General features: G+C 44.7%; 1 protein-coding gene across 1 annotated transcript in view; it reads left to right on the forward strand.

Annotated features, from left to right (window-relative positions):
* Positions 1–853: 853 nt before the first annotated feature.
* The window catches only part of LOC142661445 (uncharacterized), a 71,459-nt gene continuing 53,864 nt past the window's right edge, over positions 854–18,448 (forward strand). Inside the window, exons 1-5 of the mRNA XM_075838873.1 lie at positions 854–1,069; positions 11,363–11,489; positions 13,274–13,437; positions 13,936–14,121; positions 14,197–14,320. Coding sequence (XP_075694988.1) covers positions 13,360–13,437; positions 13,936–14,121; positions 14,197–14,320 — 388 coding nt within the window. The 5' untranslated portion in view covers positions 854–1,069; positions 11,363–11,489; positions 13,274–13,359. The remainder of the gene's footprint in view (positions 1,070–11,362; positions 11,490–13,273; positions 13,438–13,935; positions 14,122–14,196; positions 14,321–18,448) is intronic.

The following is an 18,448-nucleotide window of genomic DNA, read 5'->3' on the forward strand; positions in this document are numbered from 1 at the left end:
ACTCCCAGCATGTCCAGACTGTTATTATGGGATATCATTACAGGGAGGAGTATAAGAGGAAAGAACTAACACTCCCAGCATGTCCGGGCTGTTATTATGTGATATCATTACAGGGAGGAGTATAAGAGGAAAGAACTAACACTCCCAGCATGTCCGGGCTGTTATTATGTGACATCAGAGGACATTACAGGGGGAGGTATAAGAGGAGAGAACCAGAACTCCCAGCATGTCCAGACTGTATGATATCAAAGGCCATTACAGGAGGAGATATAAAAGAGAACTACAACTCCTAGCATGTCCAGGCTATTACTACATATTACAGTACATTACAGGGATGAGGGATAAGGGGAGAGAACTACAACTCCCAGCATGTCCCTGCTGTTATTACATTATATCAGAAGACATTACAGGGAGAGGTATAAGAGGACAGGACTACAACTCCCAGCATGTCCCAGCTGTTATTACATTATATCAGAAGACATTACAGGGAGAGGTATAAGAGTACAGGACTACAACTCCCAGCAGTCCCCTGGCTCCAGCTCTCACACAATTGCTGACAACCTATAGAAGAAGAAAACGCTGAATCAATTACTTCTCCAGAGCGGAGGAGCCCCGCCCCTAACAGGGATCCGCCCCTCATGTCACTTGATCATCATCATTTCAACGCACAGCACAGGAGACCCGCACGCTCACGGAGCCCCGCCCTTCATATCACGTGGTCATCATCAGCGGTCCTTTATCACCCACATCTCTCTGATAAGCTCCGCCCCTCCGGGTCACGTGGTGGTGACGTCTCACAGGTCCTTCTACTACACGTTTCTCCACTGATAAGCTCCGCCCCTCCCGTCACATGGCGGTGACGTCATCACAGTTCCTTCAGCTATTGCCGAGTAAGAGGTAGAGAGCATCCCTGGACAGTTCGATCTGTTATCAGCCATCCCTGTATGAGTGTGTATAGAGAGCTGTCAATCATTGAGTGACCCCGCCCACTGGACCCAGACTGAGCGGTGATTTAACCCCTTCAGTACCGGCCTCTTTGGGGTAAGTACTGCAGGAATCTCAGAGAGCGGTAAGTTGTTATTTCTGGTCTTTGTAGTGGTCGGATGTTTTGTGGGACGAGTCGTATTTTGTAATGACATAATATTAGGTACATACAACTTATTCATTAACTTTTATACATTTTTTGTTAATGTCGGTCACCGTGCGGTTTAAGGGAATGTTCACACGTAGCGAATACGACCCACAACACGCAAGGAAATCCGGCCGAATATTCCGCTGGAATTTGTACTAGAAAAATCCAACAAGGCCGATACTCACCTCTCCGAGCGTTACCATAGCAACACGTCCCTGCTCTTCCGGCTGCTCTGTGTCCAGATGACCCCTATAATGACATGTGACCTCTCTAGTCTGTGATTGGCTGCAGGGGTCACATGACGCCTTCTTTATTATATATGTGTACCCTTTAGCGTTGCTGCGAACACGCGGTGTAGCTGCAGAGGATTCTGGGAACAATGGCGTTTGTTGCGGAACTTCACTTTCCCATTGAAGTTAATGGGGAAATTCTGCAACAAATGCGCTGCGAATTCGCCATATAAATCCGATATTCTGCTCGTTTATAATCCACACCGCAGGTTAACCCCTTAAAGAGCAGGCCATTTTCTGTTTTCGTTTTCCTCTCCTTGCCTAATTTTTTTATTTTTCCCTTGACTGAGCGGAGTGAGGGCTTGTTGTTGTTTTCTGTGGGGCGAGCTGTAGTTTTTAATTACATTTTATAAAAAATAGTTTTTTACATCTAAGGTGAGGAAAAAACATCGATTCTAGCTTTTTTTACGGCGTTCATTGTGCGGGTAGATAATGTTATATTGTAATGGTTCTGACTTTTACGGATGCGGTGATACCAGTTATGTTTATTATTTTGTTTTTTTACGTTACTTTAGAAATAAAATGGGAAAAGGTTTTTTTTGCGTTTTTTTTTTAAATATTTTCTTTATTTTTTTGTACATAACTAAAAACTAGTGATGATTAGATCGCTGGTACAATACACTGTAATACTAATGTACCGTGATTAACATTAGGGCTTAAGAGCAGCAGAAAGATTGCAGACCTTTATTAGGCCCCCAGGCTTCCATGACCACCATCTGCACCCCATGATTTTGTCGTGAGGGGGCGATGAGCTGTCAGAGTGGACCACCCCCTTTCTCTTACATCTTAGATGCTGTGGTCGCTATTGACCGCGGCATCCAAGTTGTTAAATGTCCGGGGTCAGCGTTCTCTCTGATCTTGGCTGTTAGTGTGAGGTGTCAGCCTGTAAACCCGCTCCATACTTCTCTCCCCGCACAATGACGTTCAGTGTTGTCATGGGGATGGCCGCGTTTGGACATGATGGATTACTGGCGTCTGTCTTGTTACTATCTAGAAGGGGTTTATAAATTTGCACCATTCATGTTGTACATCTGACATACTGAACCTGACATTGTAGAGAGCGGGTGAGATAAATGACGTGATGTGTTATGATCTATATCTTTCTTACTAGTGACACACCGTTATCTGTACAAGACGAAGAACTATTTGTAGCTTTGTTATAATTCCAGGATCGGCTTTTTATGACCACGGTGAGAATAACCTTCAGTGGTGAGACAAGTATGACTCCGTATTTCACTCTCACATAAACTCGGGGGTAGACGTTGCCCTCGTGTTGGGGTCTCTCTGGAATAACTCTTACACCATCCCGAATAATGTCGTTCAGTCCTGACCACAAATGGGAAGACACTTAAGGAGGCCCTGTCACCACATTATAAGTGGCCTATATTGTACATAATGTGATCGGCGCTGTAATGTAGATTACAGCAGTGTTTTTTTATTTGGAAAAACGATCATTTTTATGACCTATTTGAGCTTTATGCTAATGAGTTTCTCAATGGACAACTGGGCGTGTTTTACTATATGACCAAGTGGGCGTTGTACAGAGGAGTGTATGACGCTGACCAATCAGTGACCAATCAGCGTCATACACTTCTCTCCATTCATTTACACTGCAGATAGCGATATAGCTATATCGCTATGTACAGCCACATAAACACACTGTAACATTACTGCAGTGTCCTGACAGTGAATATACATTACCTCCAGACAGGACGTGATGTGTATTCAGAATCCTGACCACTTCTCTGCACTTCTCTGTGAGTTACAGCATAGCAGGCATAGTCTCGCGAGATTACGCTGTTAGGCCCCATGCACACGAACGTAAAAACGCCCGTAATTACGGCCCGTAATTGCGGCCCGTAATTACGGGCCCATAGACTTCTATTGGCCACGGGTACATCCCCGTATGCTTACGGGAAGGTGCCCGTGCCGTTGAAATATATAGAACATGTCCTATTTCAGGACGTAATAACGGCACGGGCAGGCCCATAGAAGTCTATGGGGCTCCCGTAATTACAGGTGACTATGTGTGTGCACCCATAATTACGGGAGCATTGCTAGGCGACGTCAGGGGATAGTCACTGTCCAGGATGCTGAAAGAGTTAAACGATCGGCAGTAACTCTTTCAGCACCCTGGACAGTGGCTACCGATCACAATATAGATCAACGTGTAAAAAAAATAGAAGTTCATACTTACCCAGAACTCCCTGCTTCTTCCTCCAGTCTGGCCTCCCGCAATGACGTTGTAAAGGATCTGCCAGGCACAACTTCTGTGTATACTCCCATAGGTAATCAGTCTGCACCTGAGTCTGTGTCTCTGAGACTGACTCCATCTTCCACCACTCAGGATGGCAGGCTTAGGAGTGGGAGAGCCTATCGCAGCCTGGCCAGACGGAGCTAGCTCCCGCCCTCTGTCTATTTATACCTGCCTTTCCTGTTCCTCCTTTGCTTGTGATTCTTCTCGTGTGGTTTCCTGGCCCAGCTACAGCTTCTGACTATTTGATCCTGCTCCATACTGACCCTAGCTTACTGACTACTCTTCTGCTCTGCGTTTGGTTCCTCGTGCACTCCTGGTTTTGACTCGGCTCGTTCACCATTCTTGTTGCTCACGGTGTTGCCGTGGGCAACTGCCCCTTTGCTTTGTGTTCCCTTGTCTGTTTGTCTCGTGCACTTACTGAGTGTAGGGACCGCCGCCAAGTTGTACCCCGTCGCCTAGGGCGGGTCGTTGTAAGTAGGCAGGGACAGAGTGGCGGGTAGATTAGGGCCCACTTGTCCGTTTCCCTACCCCCGTCATTACAGACGTTTCAGCCCATGTGACCGCTGCAGCCAATCACAGGCTGCAGCGGTCACATGGACTGCCGCGTCATCCAGGGAGGTCGGGCTGGATGTCGAAAAAGGGACGCATCACCAAGACAACAGCCGGGTAAGTATGAATTTCTTTTACTTTTACTACGGAAAGGGCTGCCCCTTCTCTATATCCTGCACTGATAGAGAGAAGGGGCTGCCGATTAGTGCAGTGCAATTTTGCAGCGAAAACGTGCCCGTAAATACGGGTGGAATACTGGTGACACCGGACCCGTATTTACGGGAGGAAAAAAATACGTTCGTGTGCATGAGGCCTAAACTGCCATTTACAGCGATATCTCGCTGTGCTGTGCTGTAGTCTCACACAGACACTACAGAAGTGGTCAGGATTCTGAATATACATCCCGTCCTGGCTGGAGGAAATGTATATTCATTGTCAGGACACTGCAGTAACGTTACAGTGTGTTTATGTGGCTGCACATAGCGATATAGCTATATCGCTATCTGCAGTGTAAATGAATGGAGAGAAGTGTATGACGCTGATTGGTCACTGATTGGTCAGCGTCATACACTCCTCTCCACAACGCCCACTTGGTCAAAAAGTAAAACACGCCCAGTTGTCCATTGAGAAACTCATTAGCATAAAGCTAAAATAGATCATAACTCCGTCAAAAATGATCGTTTTTCTAAATAAAAAACACTGCTGTAATCTACATTACAGCGCCGATCACATTATGTACAATATAGGCCACTTATAATCTGGTGACAGGGCCTGTTTAATAATGTTTCTGAACTCCTTAAACTTCACTCTGAAAGAAGTCATAAAATATCATCATTTATAAGTCCGGTCATTATTTTTGGGGCGATAACAATTATTTATAGTTTAAAAAAATCCATAATAAAACATTTTGTAAGGTGTAGGTTTTTTTTCTGTACACAATTGAAATTGACAACTCCTCATTACTCCACGATCTCGAGGTGAGGATGTTCTTACAGAGGAGCCCCCTCCCAAAAACGTAGGTGCCTCAGTCGATATTGACCTCAGTATCGAGGCAATTGAACGGTTGTAATCATTGTTCTCTCAGGTTTGCAGCAGGGTGTCAGGTCTTCCCCATGTTATGTGAACAACTCCTGACTGGTAAATGTCCGGTGCAGGAAGGGGTTATATTAGTAAAATACAAGTTTACACTGAATCTTATCCCACAATCTAATCCCGCAGGTTTGGCTGGAGGGGTTTTTTGATTTCCTCAGACGCTTCACTCTATCACTTCACTCTATCACTCTATCACCGGTAGTGAATGGCATAGTACACTTACCTGTGTACAGCGCTGGAAACTGCTTCACGGGGGACAGAGCACCTAGGAGGCTCATATATCTTCAAAGAGAAAAGCTCCAGAGACCCCAACTCCCCTGCCATTGTAACGCACTTTGCGTGTACGCGCCGCAGTACTAAGTTTCCATGCTGACAGGCTGACCCAGTCTGTATTCATTGCCCTCCGCCTAAACCACCACAGGTGGTCGGCGAAACGGTTGTAGGCTTTTCCACATCAGACAGACCGAGATCACTTTCAATAAACCTCTTTATTGCCACTAACGGTGAGTGCCTCAAGTTTCTACCTTCTACACTAAACCACCACAGGACTCCCCAGCTCCCACGGTTAGTTAGCATATTACCCCCAATGGGTGGCTGCCCTCACCCAGGCAGTAGATAATCCCACCCACCTCTTTCCGGCCATAGCGGATGCCTTACAATGCTTTCCTCAGCAGTTAGCATCTCAATTGTCTGACCTCTCTCAGGCACCACAGTCCATTCAGGCCCCCAGACATTCTTCCCTGGATTGCACTCATTCTTGTTCTCCGAGGGCATCCTGCAAGCGGGCCATGAAATCAAGGAGACATCATTCTTCCTCTGATTCCTCTTTGGACAAAAATGCTGCAGGTTTCCTTCATTCTTTTCATTCAAGAGATATATCTGAATCCGCTTCTTCAGGTGACGTCTCTCTCTCCGACTGAGAGTTTGAGTGCAATAGAAGCGAATCCACTCCTCCTGCTGTGAAGGATCTCCTTTAGGATTGCAGAAAATCCTGCTGAATCCCCTCAGAATTAGTTATTTATGCATCGCTACAGACGACCCCCTCTGGTCTTTCCAGATCATAATGGTTTTGACAAATTGCATGGAAACACACTGACCGGCCTGTGCACGTGTCAGAGAGTGCGAACTATATGTTTCCTTTCTCTTCTGAGTGTATTGCAGCTCACCCCAAGGTAGATGCTCCTATGGCCCAGCTTTATGAAAATGCTACCTTACAGGTTTCAGATGCTTCCGCCTTAGAGGATCCTGCTTAAAGACGCCTGGGTGCGGGAGGTTGTGTCGACAGGCTACAAAATAGAGTTTACTTCTCACCCACCTGGCGGTTTTTTTTTCTGTCAACTCCCCCTCGGTTACCCTCCAGGGCCCAAGCTTTTTCTCAAGCCATTCAAAGCCTCCTACATGAAGGAGTAATTGTCCCAGTACCAACTCCGGAACTGTTTAAAGAGGCTCTGTCACCAGATTTTGCAACCCCTATCTGCTATTGCAGCAGATAGGCGCTGCAATGTAGATTACAGTAACGTTTTTATTTTTAAAAAACAAGCATTTTTGGCCAAGTTATGACCATTTTTGTATTTATGCAAATGAGGCTTGCAAAAGTCCAAGTGGGCGTGTTTAAAGTAAAAGTCCAACTGGGCGTGTATTATGTGCGTGCATCGGGGCGTTTTTACTACTTTTACTAACTGGGCGTTCTGACTAGAAGTATCATCCACTTCTCTTCAGAACGCCCAGCTTCTGGCAGTGCAGACACACAGCGTGTTCTCGAGAGATCACTCTCGATTTGAAGTCCAAAGATTTCTCTGATCCGGTCATGCAGACCATGATTACGGCCTGGAAGACTCAATCCCTAAGGATTCAGCATCGCACTTGGTTGGCTTGCTTTAAGGGATGTGAAGCCCATCAGTTACAACCACCCCCTCCCCCCCCCCCGTTTTTTTCATCCCGATTACTCTGGCCCGCCTCCATGTCGCTTTGGATCTTGGACTCAGGTGGACTATTTTTAAGGGGCAGGTTTCAGCTCTATCTACTCTATTGCAACACGTTTTGGCTTTCCACTCTCCAGTTAAGACTTTTTTGCAGGGAGTCGCACATTGTGCTCCTCCCTTATCATTCTCCTCTGGAACTTTGGGATCTCAATCTGGTCCTTAACGCTCTCCAGACTGCACCCTTCAAACTTTTGTGGGAACTTTCTCTCAGGATCTTATCCTGGGAGGCAGTTTTCCTTGTGCCTTTCACTTCTATCCCTAAAGTTTCTGAGCGGGCAGCCTTGTCCTGCAAACCTTTTTTCTTGGGGACAAGGTGGTGCTACATCCAGTGCCATCTTTCCTTCCTAAGGTGGTTTCCTCCTTCCATCTTAATAGGGACACTTACCATCCTTCGTTTTGTCCAAAATCTTCTCATCCAGGTGAACATATTGCTTGGATGTCGTTAGAGCCCTTCGGGTCTACATTGCAGCTACGAAGTCCTTCTGGAAATCAGGCTCCCTATTTGTTGTTTCTAAGGGCCCTCGTAAAGGTGGTCCGGCTTCAGAGGCTGGATCCGGTTGGCTGCTAAAAGGGCCTACACTGTTTAAGGGTAGGGAACCTCCCTTACGGGTTGCTGCTCATTCTACCAGGGCAGTTGGGGTTTCCTGGGCGGTGCAGCATCAGGTTTCTACCCTTCAGGTCTGTAAAGCCACCACCTGGTCCTCGTTTCATACTTTTTTGAGGTTTTACCGGAACCATTATTTGGCCTCTGCTGATGCCAGTTTGTGTCAGATGGTGTTGCAAGCAGTAGTGGTTTAGGCTGCTCGCATGGCTATGATTCTTTTTTCCCACCCTAAGGGACTGCTTTAGGATGTCCCATGGTTCGGTATCTCCTAGTGAATACTTTAACAAGAAAACAGAATTTTTGTACGTACCAGTAAAATCCCTTTCTCGTTGAATTGGGGACACAGGTCCTGCCCTATTTCTTTATTGCTATGTTTTTGGGCTTCTTGAGGTTGCTTTTCTCATTGGAAACATATTGTATTAAACCTTCTCTGCTCTCCTACTGCTCTTGGTACAAACTGAGGAGCTGAGTGCTCACAGAGGGTACAGCCCACTGGGCGGAGCCACACCTTTTTAATATTTACCTATTGTCAGCGGCCTATACCCACGATACTGTATCCCCCAGTGAATTCAACGAGCAAGGGATTTTACTGGTAAGTACAAAAATCCTGTTATCAATCTGCTCCGCTCCACCTGCGCTATAACATAAAAGATCACAATGCATGTTCCCTTTATATATAATGTCATCTCAGCTGCTGCAGATCCTCAAAGTTCATATTAAAAACTGACTGCATAGTGTGCACCATGACTTGTGAGGTGTCAGCAATGTCTCCCCTGTATCCGCCATGTGTCAGGAGACAGGTCTTCATTGTCTGGGGGGGGGGGGGGGTCTTTATTTTACTCTTCTAGGCTGAAAATTCTTGAGACATGCCATAAATGTCTGATATATGGGGGTCCTCTGACCCGCCTGGTGAGGTGAAGACTGCATCCAGGAGGAGAATGAATGGAGAGGTGAGCACACATGTGCATGGCGCTCTCCATTCACCTCTATAAGAGTCCCAGAAACGTCCGAGCATGGTCAGAGTTGGGAGCCGCATCTATCAGACGTTTCTGGCGTATCCTGCGGAGAAATGTCCATGTTGGGAATACCCCTTTAATCAAAAGAAAAACCCATATCTGGAGCAGCACTGTAGCCAAATAACCTCTCGGTGGGTGCAGAGCTTCAAAGGAGGGACCTCTCCTTCAGATCAATACAAAGAATAGGCAGGGAAGCAGCACTCCAAAGTGTAAAAAGGGTTTATTCACCACAACATCTCAGTGCAATGTTTCACCCTCTCCATGAGGGCATTTTCAAGCATAGCATAACAGTCATCACAGGGTTTAAATAGGGAGCATAGCTCAATAGATAACAAATATAATGAATACAAAACAATCCATAAATAAAGTGAAAAGTGCATATACATTTCATTAGTAATTTTGGTGCTAAAGAGCCGGATCCGTTACAAATGGACGGTATATTGCAAAAAATTCATATTTATACAAAAGTGAAAAAATAAAAAAGTATCACAAGTATATGAATAATTAATAACATGTGTTCACCCTAATCCTGATTTAAAAACAAACTGTCACTCATTCTTTAGGTAAAGACTATTGGATGACACATTAATAGATCCATGCTGTGTTCGGCGTCCTTGCCGTTATACCATGCATGCGTCACTAAAGTGCATACTATTGGACCATTAGGATCATCTGACAGAAGTGTGATGAAACGCAACGAGTCTCGCGGGATAATCCAGTCCCGCACATGCTCAGAAAGACTGAGCACCTCTGTGAACAGATCCACGTGATTTACACTAAATCTAATGGAACGCAGCAAATCTCTTGGGGGGTGATAGAATCCCGCGCATGCTCAGGAAGATAAAACACCTTCGTGAACAATGTATATGATCTGTAGTTATGCGCATGCTCCTGATGTATCATAAATCGCATTCTCAATACGGAGAAAATAAAGAGAACCGGTTCACATAGAATTACCGAGCCATTATTATTATTTCAAAGGACATTAACATTATATATGAATTAACTGAGTGTAAAGATTTCTTTATTGTATAAACTCAATATTAGAGTATAGCTCAAGGTTCATGCCATCTGGTGTGGGTTTACATGTGAATAAGGCAACACTTAAGGCATCTCCTGTTCCTTGTGGGACTCTCTCCATTCATTCCTATAGGAGTTCCAGACATAGCCGAGCACGGCCAGAGGTAGAGCTGGATCTATCAGACATTTCTGGCATGTCCTGAGGAGAAATGTCCGTGTTGGGAATACCCCTTTATTCCTTGTGTTGACCGCTCTGAGAAGATGTTTCTCTCAATGATCAATAAGTGAGGTTCTGTACAGGGGCGGATTATAAGGAGGGCAATCTGGGCAAGTGCCCGAGGCTGGAAGGGGGCCAAGTTTGCCCCGGTTCTCCCGTACCGGCTGTTAAATTTACAGCCGGTTCAGAGAACCGGAGTGAAGCGGGACCTCTCACCCAATTATATCCGCATCCTAAGGATGCGGATACAATTGCTTACTGTAGTGCTGGCGAGACAGGGAACTATCCGTTCCCTTCCTTCCATTTGGGACATAGTTGGCGCGATGTCATCACGCCGACTGCGCTATTACGCTGGAAGACTCCGTCTGGTCTCTGACCAGTCCTGCAGCGCTGGAGGAAGAAGCGGGAACGGGGACAGGTGAGAATGTTTTTTTTTGTTCTGGGCAGCGTTGGGAGTAAAAGATGCAGGTGGCATTATCTACAGAGTACATTGTAAGTGGCGCTATCTACAGGGGTCATTATCTACTTAGGGCATTGTAACTGGCACAATCTACAAGGGGCATTATCTACAGAGTGCTTTCTAACTGGTGCTATCTACAGGGGTCATTATCTACTTAGGGCATTGTAACTGGCACAATCTACAAGGGGCATTATCTACAGAGTGCTTTCTAACTGGTGCTATCTACAGGGGTCATTATCTACTTAGGGCATTGTAACTGGCACAATCTACAGGGGGCGTTATCTACACAGGGCATTGTAACTAGCGCTATCTACGGGGGACATTATCTAAAAAGGGCATTGTAACTGGCACTATCTATAGGGGACATTATCTACAGAGGGCAATGTAACTAGCGCGATCTACTGGGGACATTATCTAAAGGGGGCATTTTCTACAGAGGGCATTGTAACTGGCACTATCTACAGGGGGCATTGTGGCTGTCGCTATCTACAGGGGGCATTGTTAGTGTGTGATGCTTTACTTTACAGTGTTTGACACAATTTAATTCAGGGGCACAGTGTATAGTACTATTATATTCAGGAGCACAGTGTATAGTACTATTATATTCAGGAGAACAGTGTATAGTACTATTATATTCAGGAGTACAGTGTATGGTACTATTATATTCAGGGGCACAGTTTATGAACTATTATATTTAGAAGCATAGAGTGTGGCATTATAAGAAATGTAATCTTCATTTATAGGTGCGGAAATGTTGGAAAAGTGAGGAGCTGAAGTAATCTGAGCTGCAAACTGCAGAAATGGGCCGTGCCCGGAAGAAGTCTGGACCGGATGGAGAAAAAAAGAGAAAAATAATCTGAGACATCACCTGTGAGTCACTCAATGTAAATGTTTATTCACCCTGTGACTGATCAGTACTGTAGTCACTGTATGATCTGCAGCGAGATGACGGATGGAAGCATTCTTTTTTGTTAAATAGCAACTCCCAGCATAACCTAACCATCGTTCTGGCTATACTGGGAGCTGTTTTATGTGGTACAAATTTATACAGCAGGGGTTAAACTGAATTTGCAAATGATCCCTGTACTGAACTGTATTTGTTCTGGTGCTGTATATATGTACTGAGCTCGGTTCTGTTGCTGCATATATGTACTGAGCTTGGTTCTGGGTCTGTATATTTGTACTGAGCTTGGTTCTGGGGCTGTATATATGTACTGAGCTTGGTTCTGGTGTGGTATATATGTACTGAGCTTGGTTTTGGGACTGTATATTTGTACTGAGCTTGGTTCTGGGACTGTATATATTTACATTCTCTTAAGGTAAAAGTAGATGTTAACCCCTTCCCCCTGCTTGCATTCTGGGCCCTAATGACCAAGCCATTTTTTACATTTTTCCATTGTCACATTCGAAGAGCTATAACTTTTTTATGTTTGCGTCGGCATAGCTGTATAAGGTCTTGTTTTTTGCGGGACAACTTGCAGTTTTTATTGGTACCATTTGAGAGTAGATGCGACTTTTTGATCACTTTTTATTAAATTTTTTTAAAGTCAGGATTAACAGAAAACAGCAATTTTTCCATTGTTTTTTATTTCATTTTTTACGGCGTTCACAGTGCGGGTTAAATAATGTAACAGCTTTATTGTCGGGGTCGTTACGGACACGGCGATACCAAATATGTGTAACTTTTTTGCTTTATTGTAGTTTTTTTTAATAGTAAAGCATTATGTAAGGGGAAAAAGTGGGTTTTTCATTTTTTTTTCTTCACTTTTTTTTAAAATTAACTTTATTAAACTTTTTTTACTTTTATACTAGTCCCACTAGGGGACTTCACTATCCTTCGATCGCTATTATAATACACTACAATACTTTTGTATTGCAGTGTATTACTGCCTGTCCGTTTAAAACGGACAGGCATCTGCTAGGTCATGCCTGCGGCATGATCTAGCAGGCATTCGCTCCAGGCAGACCTGGGGGCCTTTATTAGACCCCCGGCTGCCATAAAAGACACAGACACTCGGCGATTTTATCGCCGGGTGTCGGTGGGATGAGAGGGATCTCCCTCCCTCTCTCCAAAACCACTCAGATGCGGTGCATGCTATTGTGCCTCTGGCAGCTGAGAGCAGGGAGATTTCACGGCTCCCTGCTCTGTTTACTTTATTCTACAGCAGCGCCGTGGAATAGCGGCGCTGTAGAATAAAGCCCATTAATGACCGCCGTGAAAAGGCTAATCGGCGGTCATTAAGGGGTTAAAATCTACTTTTACCTTAAGAGAAGGTAAATATATACAGTAAAAACAAAACCAAAAAACCATGGAGGAATCTCCGTTTTTTCCAATTCACCCATTATATGGTACTTTAAATGGTGCCAATAAAAGCTACAACTCCTCCCGCAAAAAAAGTTAGAAATATTCTGCTTTTTCTCTTCTGTATGGCTCATTCTGCTTTTACAGATAATTCAAAACCGTTCCAGATCTGTGGCCGCCTAAACAGAAATCTGCAAATATATACGGTACAGTGTTTTCAAAGTTCGGGGGAGGAGGGGCAAACTTGAAAAAGTGCCCGGGGCCCATGGTACCCTTAATCCGCCCCTGGGTCTGTATTTCACACATGATGTTGTCCGCTGCATGATTTCCATCTTTTCCTTTCTTCATAAAGACGTCCGCAGTACTAGATCCTCCAGTTCCTCCAGTTTTCTCATCTTCTCCTCCACAACGTTCCTTCTCCTGAATGACCCACCAAGGATGGACAAGGACAGGAATGAGATGAGCAGAAGAATATTAAACTTCACCTTGGAGATCATCTACCTGTTGAGCGGAGAGGTAAACTTTTCTACATTATAGAACAAGTCACACATAGGGAAGGGATAATACATAATAGGAAGTAATAGGAAGAATCCAGTGTCCTGTATAACGGCGTCCAGACCTTCCAAGTGACGTCAAAAAGCCAACAGCAGAAAAGCTGAAGATCAGCCACCAATATGGTCAGTTATGTGTCATGTCCCCAATGCAGCAATAGTAATGTTGTAGAGCAATGAGAATGACAAGTAGGAGGAACCAGGAAGATCAGGATGACCTCTATATAGAAACATAGAAGATGACGGTAGGAGGAGAGCACATGGTCCATGTAGTCGCCCCCAATATTATTTCCTTTTGAGTTTTGGCCTCGTTCTATTTCTTCAATGTCTTTTTGTAGGTGAGGTCTCCAGTATTACAGATGTGGGGTCACTAGAGCTCTATACAGCGGGGTTACAATCTCCCTCTTTCTACTGAGGGGGGAATACTGTGTTCAGTTCTCTAAGTGTCTCTCTCCATACACAGGAGTACACAATAGTGAAGAAGACATCGGGTGACTGTACGACTCCCATCATCCATGAGTCAGGAGGATGGAGCAGTGGTCAGAGCCCCATGCCAGAGCCTCCCCCTCACTCCCGGATACATGGGAAGAACAATAAGAAGAAGATCTTAGAACTGATCTACAAGATGACTGAGCTGCTGACTGGAGAGGTGACACTGCTGGGAAATTCTACAGTAACAGCACTGGAGGTGTCTGGGTAATGACTGTATCATTATGTGTGTCAGGTTCCTATAAGGTGTCAGGATGTCACTGTCTATTTCTCCATGGAGGAGTGGGAGTATCTAGAAGGACACAAGGATCTGTACGAGGATGCAATGATGGAAAACTACCGGCCACTATTATCACAAGGTAAGCAGAGACCGATAGATATATATATATATATATATATATATATATATATATATATATATATATATATAATGTTGGCCATTACTGTGGGCGCAGGCTGGACTAGCAGCCATGTTGAAGTCTTAATACTGTCATGTGCAGTACATATACACGTGTGTGCAATGACATGTAATGTAGGAGCTCCACAATTTCGGCTATTTTCACATTACGTTAGAGCCCCAAGTTTCCTGTATATGTCCAACAAATTAATAGCGCTCCATTTACTAAACCGATTACAAAAGAGTGTCCTTTGGCATGAATGAATCCAGGAGCAGTATACTGTACGACCGCAGTAAAGCGATGAGTACTGTGCTGTATATAATGCGCTCTTAGCCGCTGGTCTCCCCTCCTGGATTCCTCTCTCGGTAACTTGTAAGCTCTTTTGCAGAAACAGAGGGTTTTGACGTGGGCAGGTTTGGAACACTAAACTTCAGCTACATAACGACATGCTGGGGGCTTAGTGGCTCCAAACCTACTGACAGGTTCCCTTCTAAATGCTGCCAAGTCTGTGAGTTCTGCTACCCCCCCGCCTACACAGAATGATTGACCGCTTTTCCTTAGTGACCCTGCTCATAAAATCGGAGCGTGTGACCGACCTTCCTGATGGGGCCAAAGCCTGAGCACCAAACACATGTTCCTTGCTTTACCTCCTGTCCGTGCAGAACATGTAAGGAGCGATGCTGGAAGGAACTAATATTGGCCCCCCACAGACATTGAGATCACCTGCTGCGAATCTGTGATGTGGGGGCTATTACTTCACATTTGTGGGAAGGAACAAGAAAATCATATTCTGCGACGTGCCACTCATTTGCAGTGCGGAGGATGGGCAGTCATACGAAGTATGTTACTGCCAGTGTGCTAAGCTGGTCATACACATTAGATGTCTATCGGCTGGACCCCCTGATTTTCTAATATATGGCGACCTCCCAACTCTTCCCTGACGACCGTTGTTCTGAGCGAGAAGGATCGGCCTGTGGAATTTTAACATGCCGGACACTTTTGTTAGTAGATAAGCCGCTGTCAAGAGGAGTCTGGCAGTGACTTTCTCCCTATTGAGGACACATACACACACCACAGAGCATTCATGTATAACTAGGAGGTGAGGAACGATGCTTCACCTGACCGCTATCTAGAGTGTATGGCCGGCTTTAGGCTAGTAGTTCACAAAACTAAGAACCTCTGCAGGTCTCAAATAATGGCTGCGAATCATTTCAGTAAAAATTGTCTCCTTAAAAGCCACTGGATGCTCCTTCATCGTTATGGCCACAATTCGGTTATATTTCAGCATAGGAGAATGGCGCAATAAACAGATGCTCTTTAACCACTTGCTGCACCATGACGACGCCATACATCATGGCGCGGAGGAGACGTATGGATCGTGATCACGGGCTGAGACCACTTCCTACGGCTGCTATCACCATAAACATATTGACCTGCAGAATAAAATGAATATGTAATTTTTTCCAGACGGTGGACGGCATGACACACGGAACACAAAAAAACAATGAAAGATTTGTAGTTTTTTTTTCCAATTGTGCCCCACAAATAATTACTTTTCAGTTTCCCAGTAAATTATATGGTACATTAAATAGTTCTATTAAAAACGACAACATGTCCCACAAAAAGTAAGCCCTCATATGACTATGTTGATGGAAAAATAAAAGAAGTTGGGGAGGAATAGATGAAAAAACTAAAAATTGCTCCGGTACCAAGGGGCTAAAATAGCGATTATCCACAGATAATGTAGATTATACAACCCCAGTTGGCTTCTTATGGGAGAGGTTGGAACATTTTTAATAGACTATACAGAGCAGATTGTTGTCCACTGGTGGTAGCACAGAGAAATACACAAGGTTTATTATAAAGCACGAAAAACTACAGGACCAATTAAAAAGTGGTGGACAGTAAACTTAACTTTAACAACCAGTGCCAGGCAGCTGCTGCCAAAGCAAATAAAATTAGGGGATGCATCAAAAGAGGCTCATGACAAGAACATAGTTTTGTTTCTATACAAATCACTAGTCAATATTCCACGTGTGGTCTGTGCACAATTTTGGGAAGCTGTGTATAAGAAGGACACGGCTGAACTACAACAGGTGCAGAGGAGGGCGACCAAGGTAGTTAAGGAAATGGGTGGATTGCAGTGCCAAGAAAGGTTATTAACCCCTATCCGCACCAGGACATAACTGTCCGTCGTCGCGGGAGGTTACTTCCCGCACGAGGATGTACAGTTACTGAGTTTTTCCCGGTGCATACTGTCGGCGACAGTGTGCACCGGGAACCGGGAGGTCAGCTGTCGCCGACAGCTGACACTCCCCTTTTGTCGGCCAGCGGTCCTTTGCCGCTGATTTTGGCGAATTAACCCCTTAAATTCGGCGATCGCTTGCAATCGCCGAATTTTAGGGGTTTCTAGCATATCTGCAGACCCCGGTCCGAAATCGCGGGGTCTGCCGATAGTATGGCAAACGGAAGCCAAACAATGGCTTCCGGGTCTGCCATGGACGGAAGCCCATCAGGACCAACCTTCGGCTGGTCCTGATAGGCTTCCTGTCAGAGTGACAGGAAGTCACTGTGTTGTTCCCGATGGCACACTGTCGGCGACAGTGTGCATCGGGAACTTGGAGATCAGCTGTCCCCGACAGCTGACACTCCAGTGTTGCCGATCAGCGGCTCATCGCCGCTGATTTCGGCAATTAACCCGTTACATGCGGGGCTCGATTGCGATCTCCGCATGTAGCGGGTTTGTAGTGCATCAGCAGCCCCCATGCAATCGTGGGGGCTTCTGATGCTTGTAATGGCACCCGGGGGCCAGACAACGGCCCCCACGTCTGCCATGTATGTCAGCCTATGAGGATCAGACTCTGCTGATCCTCGTAGACCAACTGTCAGAGTGACTGTGACGTCACACTGACAGTTGGAATACATTACACTACCTAGGTAGTGTAATGTATTCTAGCAGCGATCAAAGCTGCAGGTCAAAAAAATAAAGTGTAAAAAGTTCAAAAAAATTTAATAAAAATGTTTTAGAAAAGTGTAAAAATAAAAGGTTTTGTTTTCCTATAATAAGTCATTTATTATAGGGACAAAATGAAAACGTTAAAAAAAAATACACATATTTGGTATCACCGTGTTTGTAACGACCCAAACTATGAAACGATAATGTTAATTTTTCCGCACGGTGAACGCCGCAAACAAAATAAACGGAAAACTGTCGGCATCGCTATTTTTTGGTCACCACCCCTCCCAAGATATAGAATAAAAAGTGATCAAAAAGTCGCATTTACCCCAAAATGGTACCAATAAAAACTACAACCCGTCCCGCAAAAAACAAGACCTCGCACAGCTTTTTTGACGAAAAAATAAAAAAGTTACGGCTCAGAATAGCGTCTCAGAAAATTAATTATTTTATAGAAACGTAATTTTATTGTGCAAACTCTGCAAAACTTAAAAAAAAACTATACACATATGGTATCGGCGTAATCGTACCGACCGGCAGAATAAATTAAAACGTAATTTATTGCGCACGGTGAACGCTGTAATAAATAAAGAATTTAAAGTGCCAAAATCACTGTTTTTTGGTCACCTTAGCTCTAAAAAAGATCCTGAGGGGCCAAAATGCTCACTATACCCCTAGAAAAATTCCTTGAGGGGTGTAGATTCCAAAATAGGGTCACTTATGGGGGGTTTCCACTGTTTTGGTCCCTCCGGGGCGTTGCAAACCCGACATGGCCCTGAAAACCAATCCAGCAAAATCTGCGCTCCAAAATCCAAAAGGCGCTCCTTCCCTCCTGAGCCCTGCTGTGGGTCCAAACATCAGTTTACAACCACATATGGGGTATTGCTGTAATCGAGAGAAATTGCTTTACAAATGTTGGGCGGCTTTTTCTCCTTTATTCCTTGAAAAAATTCTATGTTTCCACAGAAAAATAGGTGATTTTCATCTTCACAGACTAATTCCACTAAATTCTGCAAAAAAACTGTGGGGTCAAAATGCTAACTATACCCCTAGAAAAATGCCTTGAGGGGTGTAGTTTCCAGAATGGGGTCACTTTTTGGGGGTTTCGACTGTTTAGGTACCACAAGACCTCC

The sequence above is a fragment of the Rhinoderma darwinii genome, chromosome 1 (assembly GCF_050947455.1).
Source record: "Rhinoderma darwinii isolate aRhiDar2 chromosome 1, aRhiDar2.hap1, whole genome shotgun sequence".
NCBI classification, from domain to species: Eukaryota; Metazoa; Chordata; class Amphibia; order Anura; family Rhinodermatidae; genus Rhinoderma; species Rhinoderma darwinii.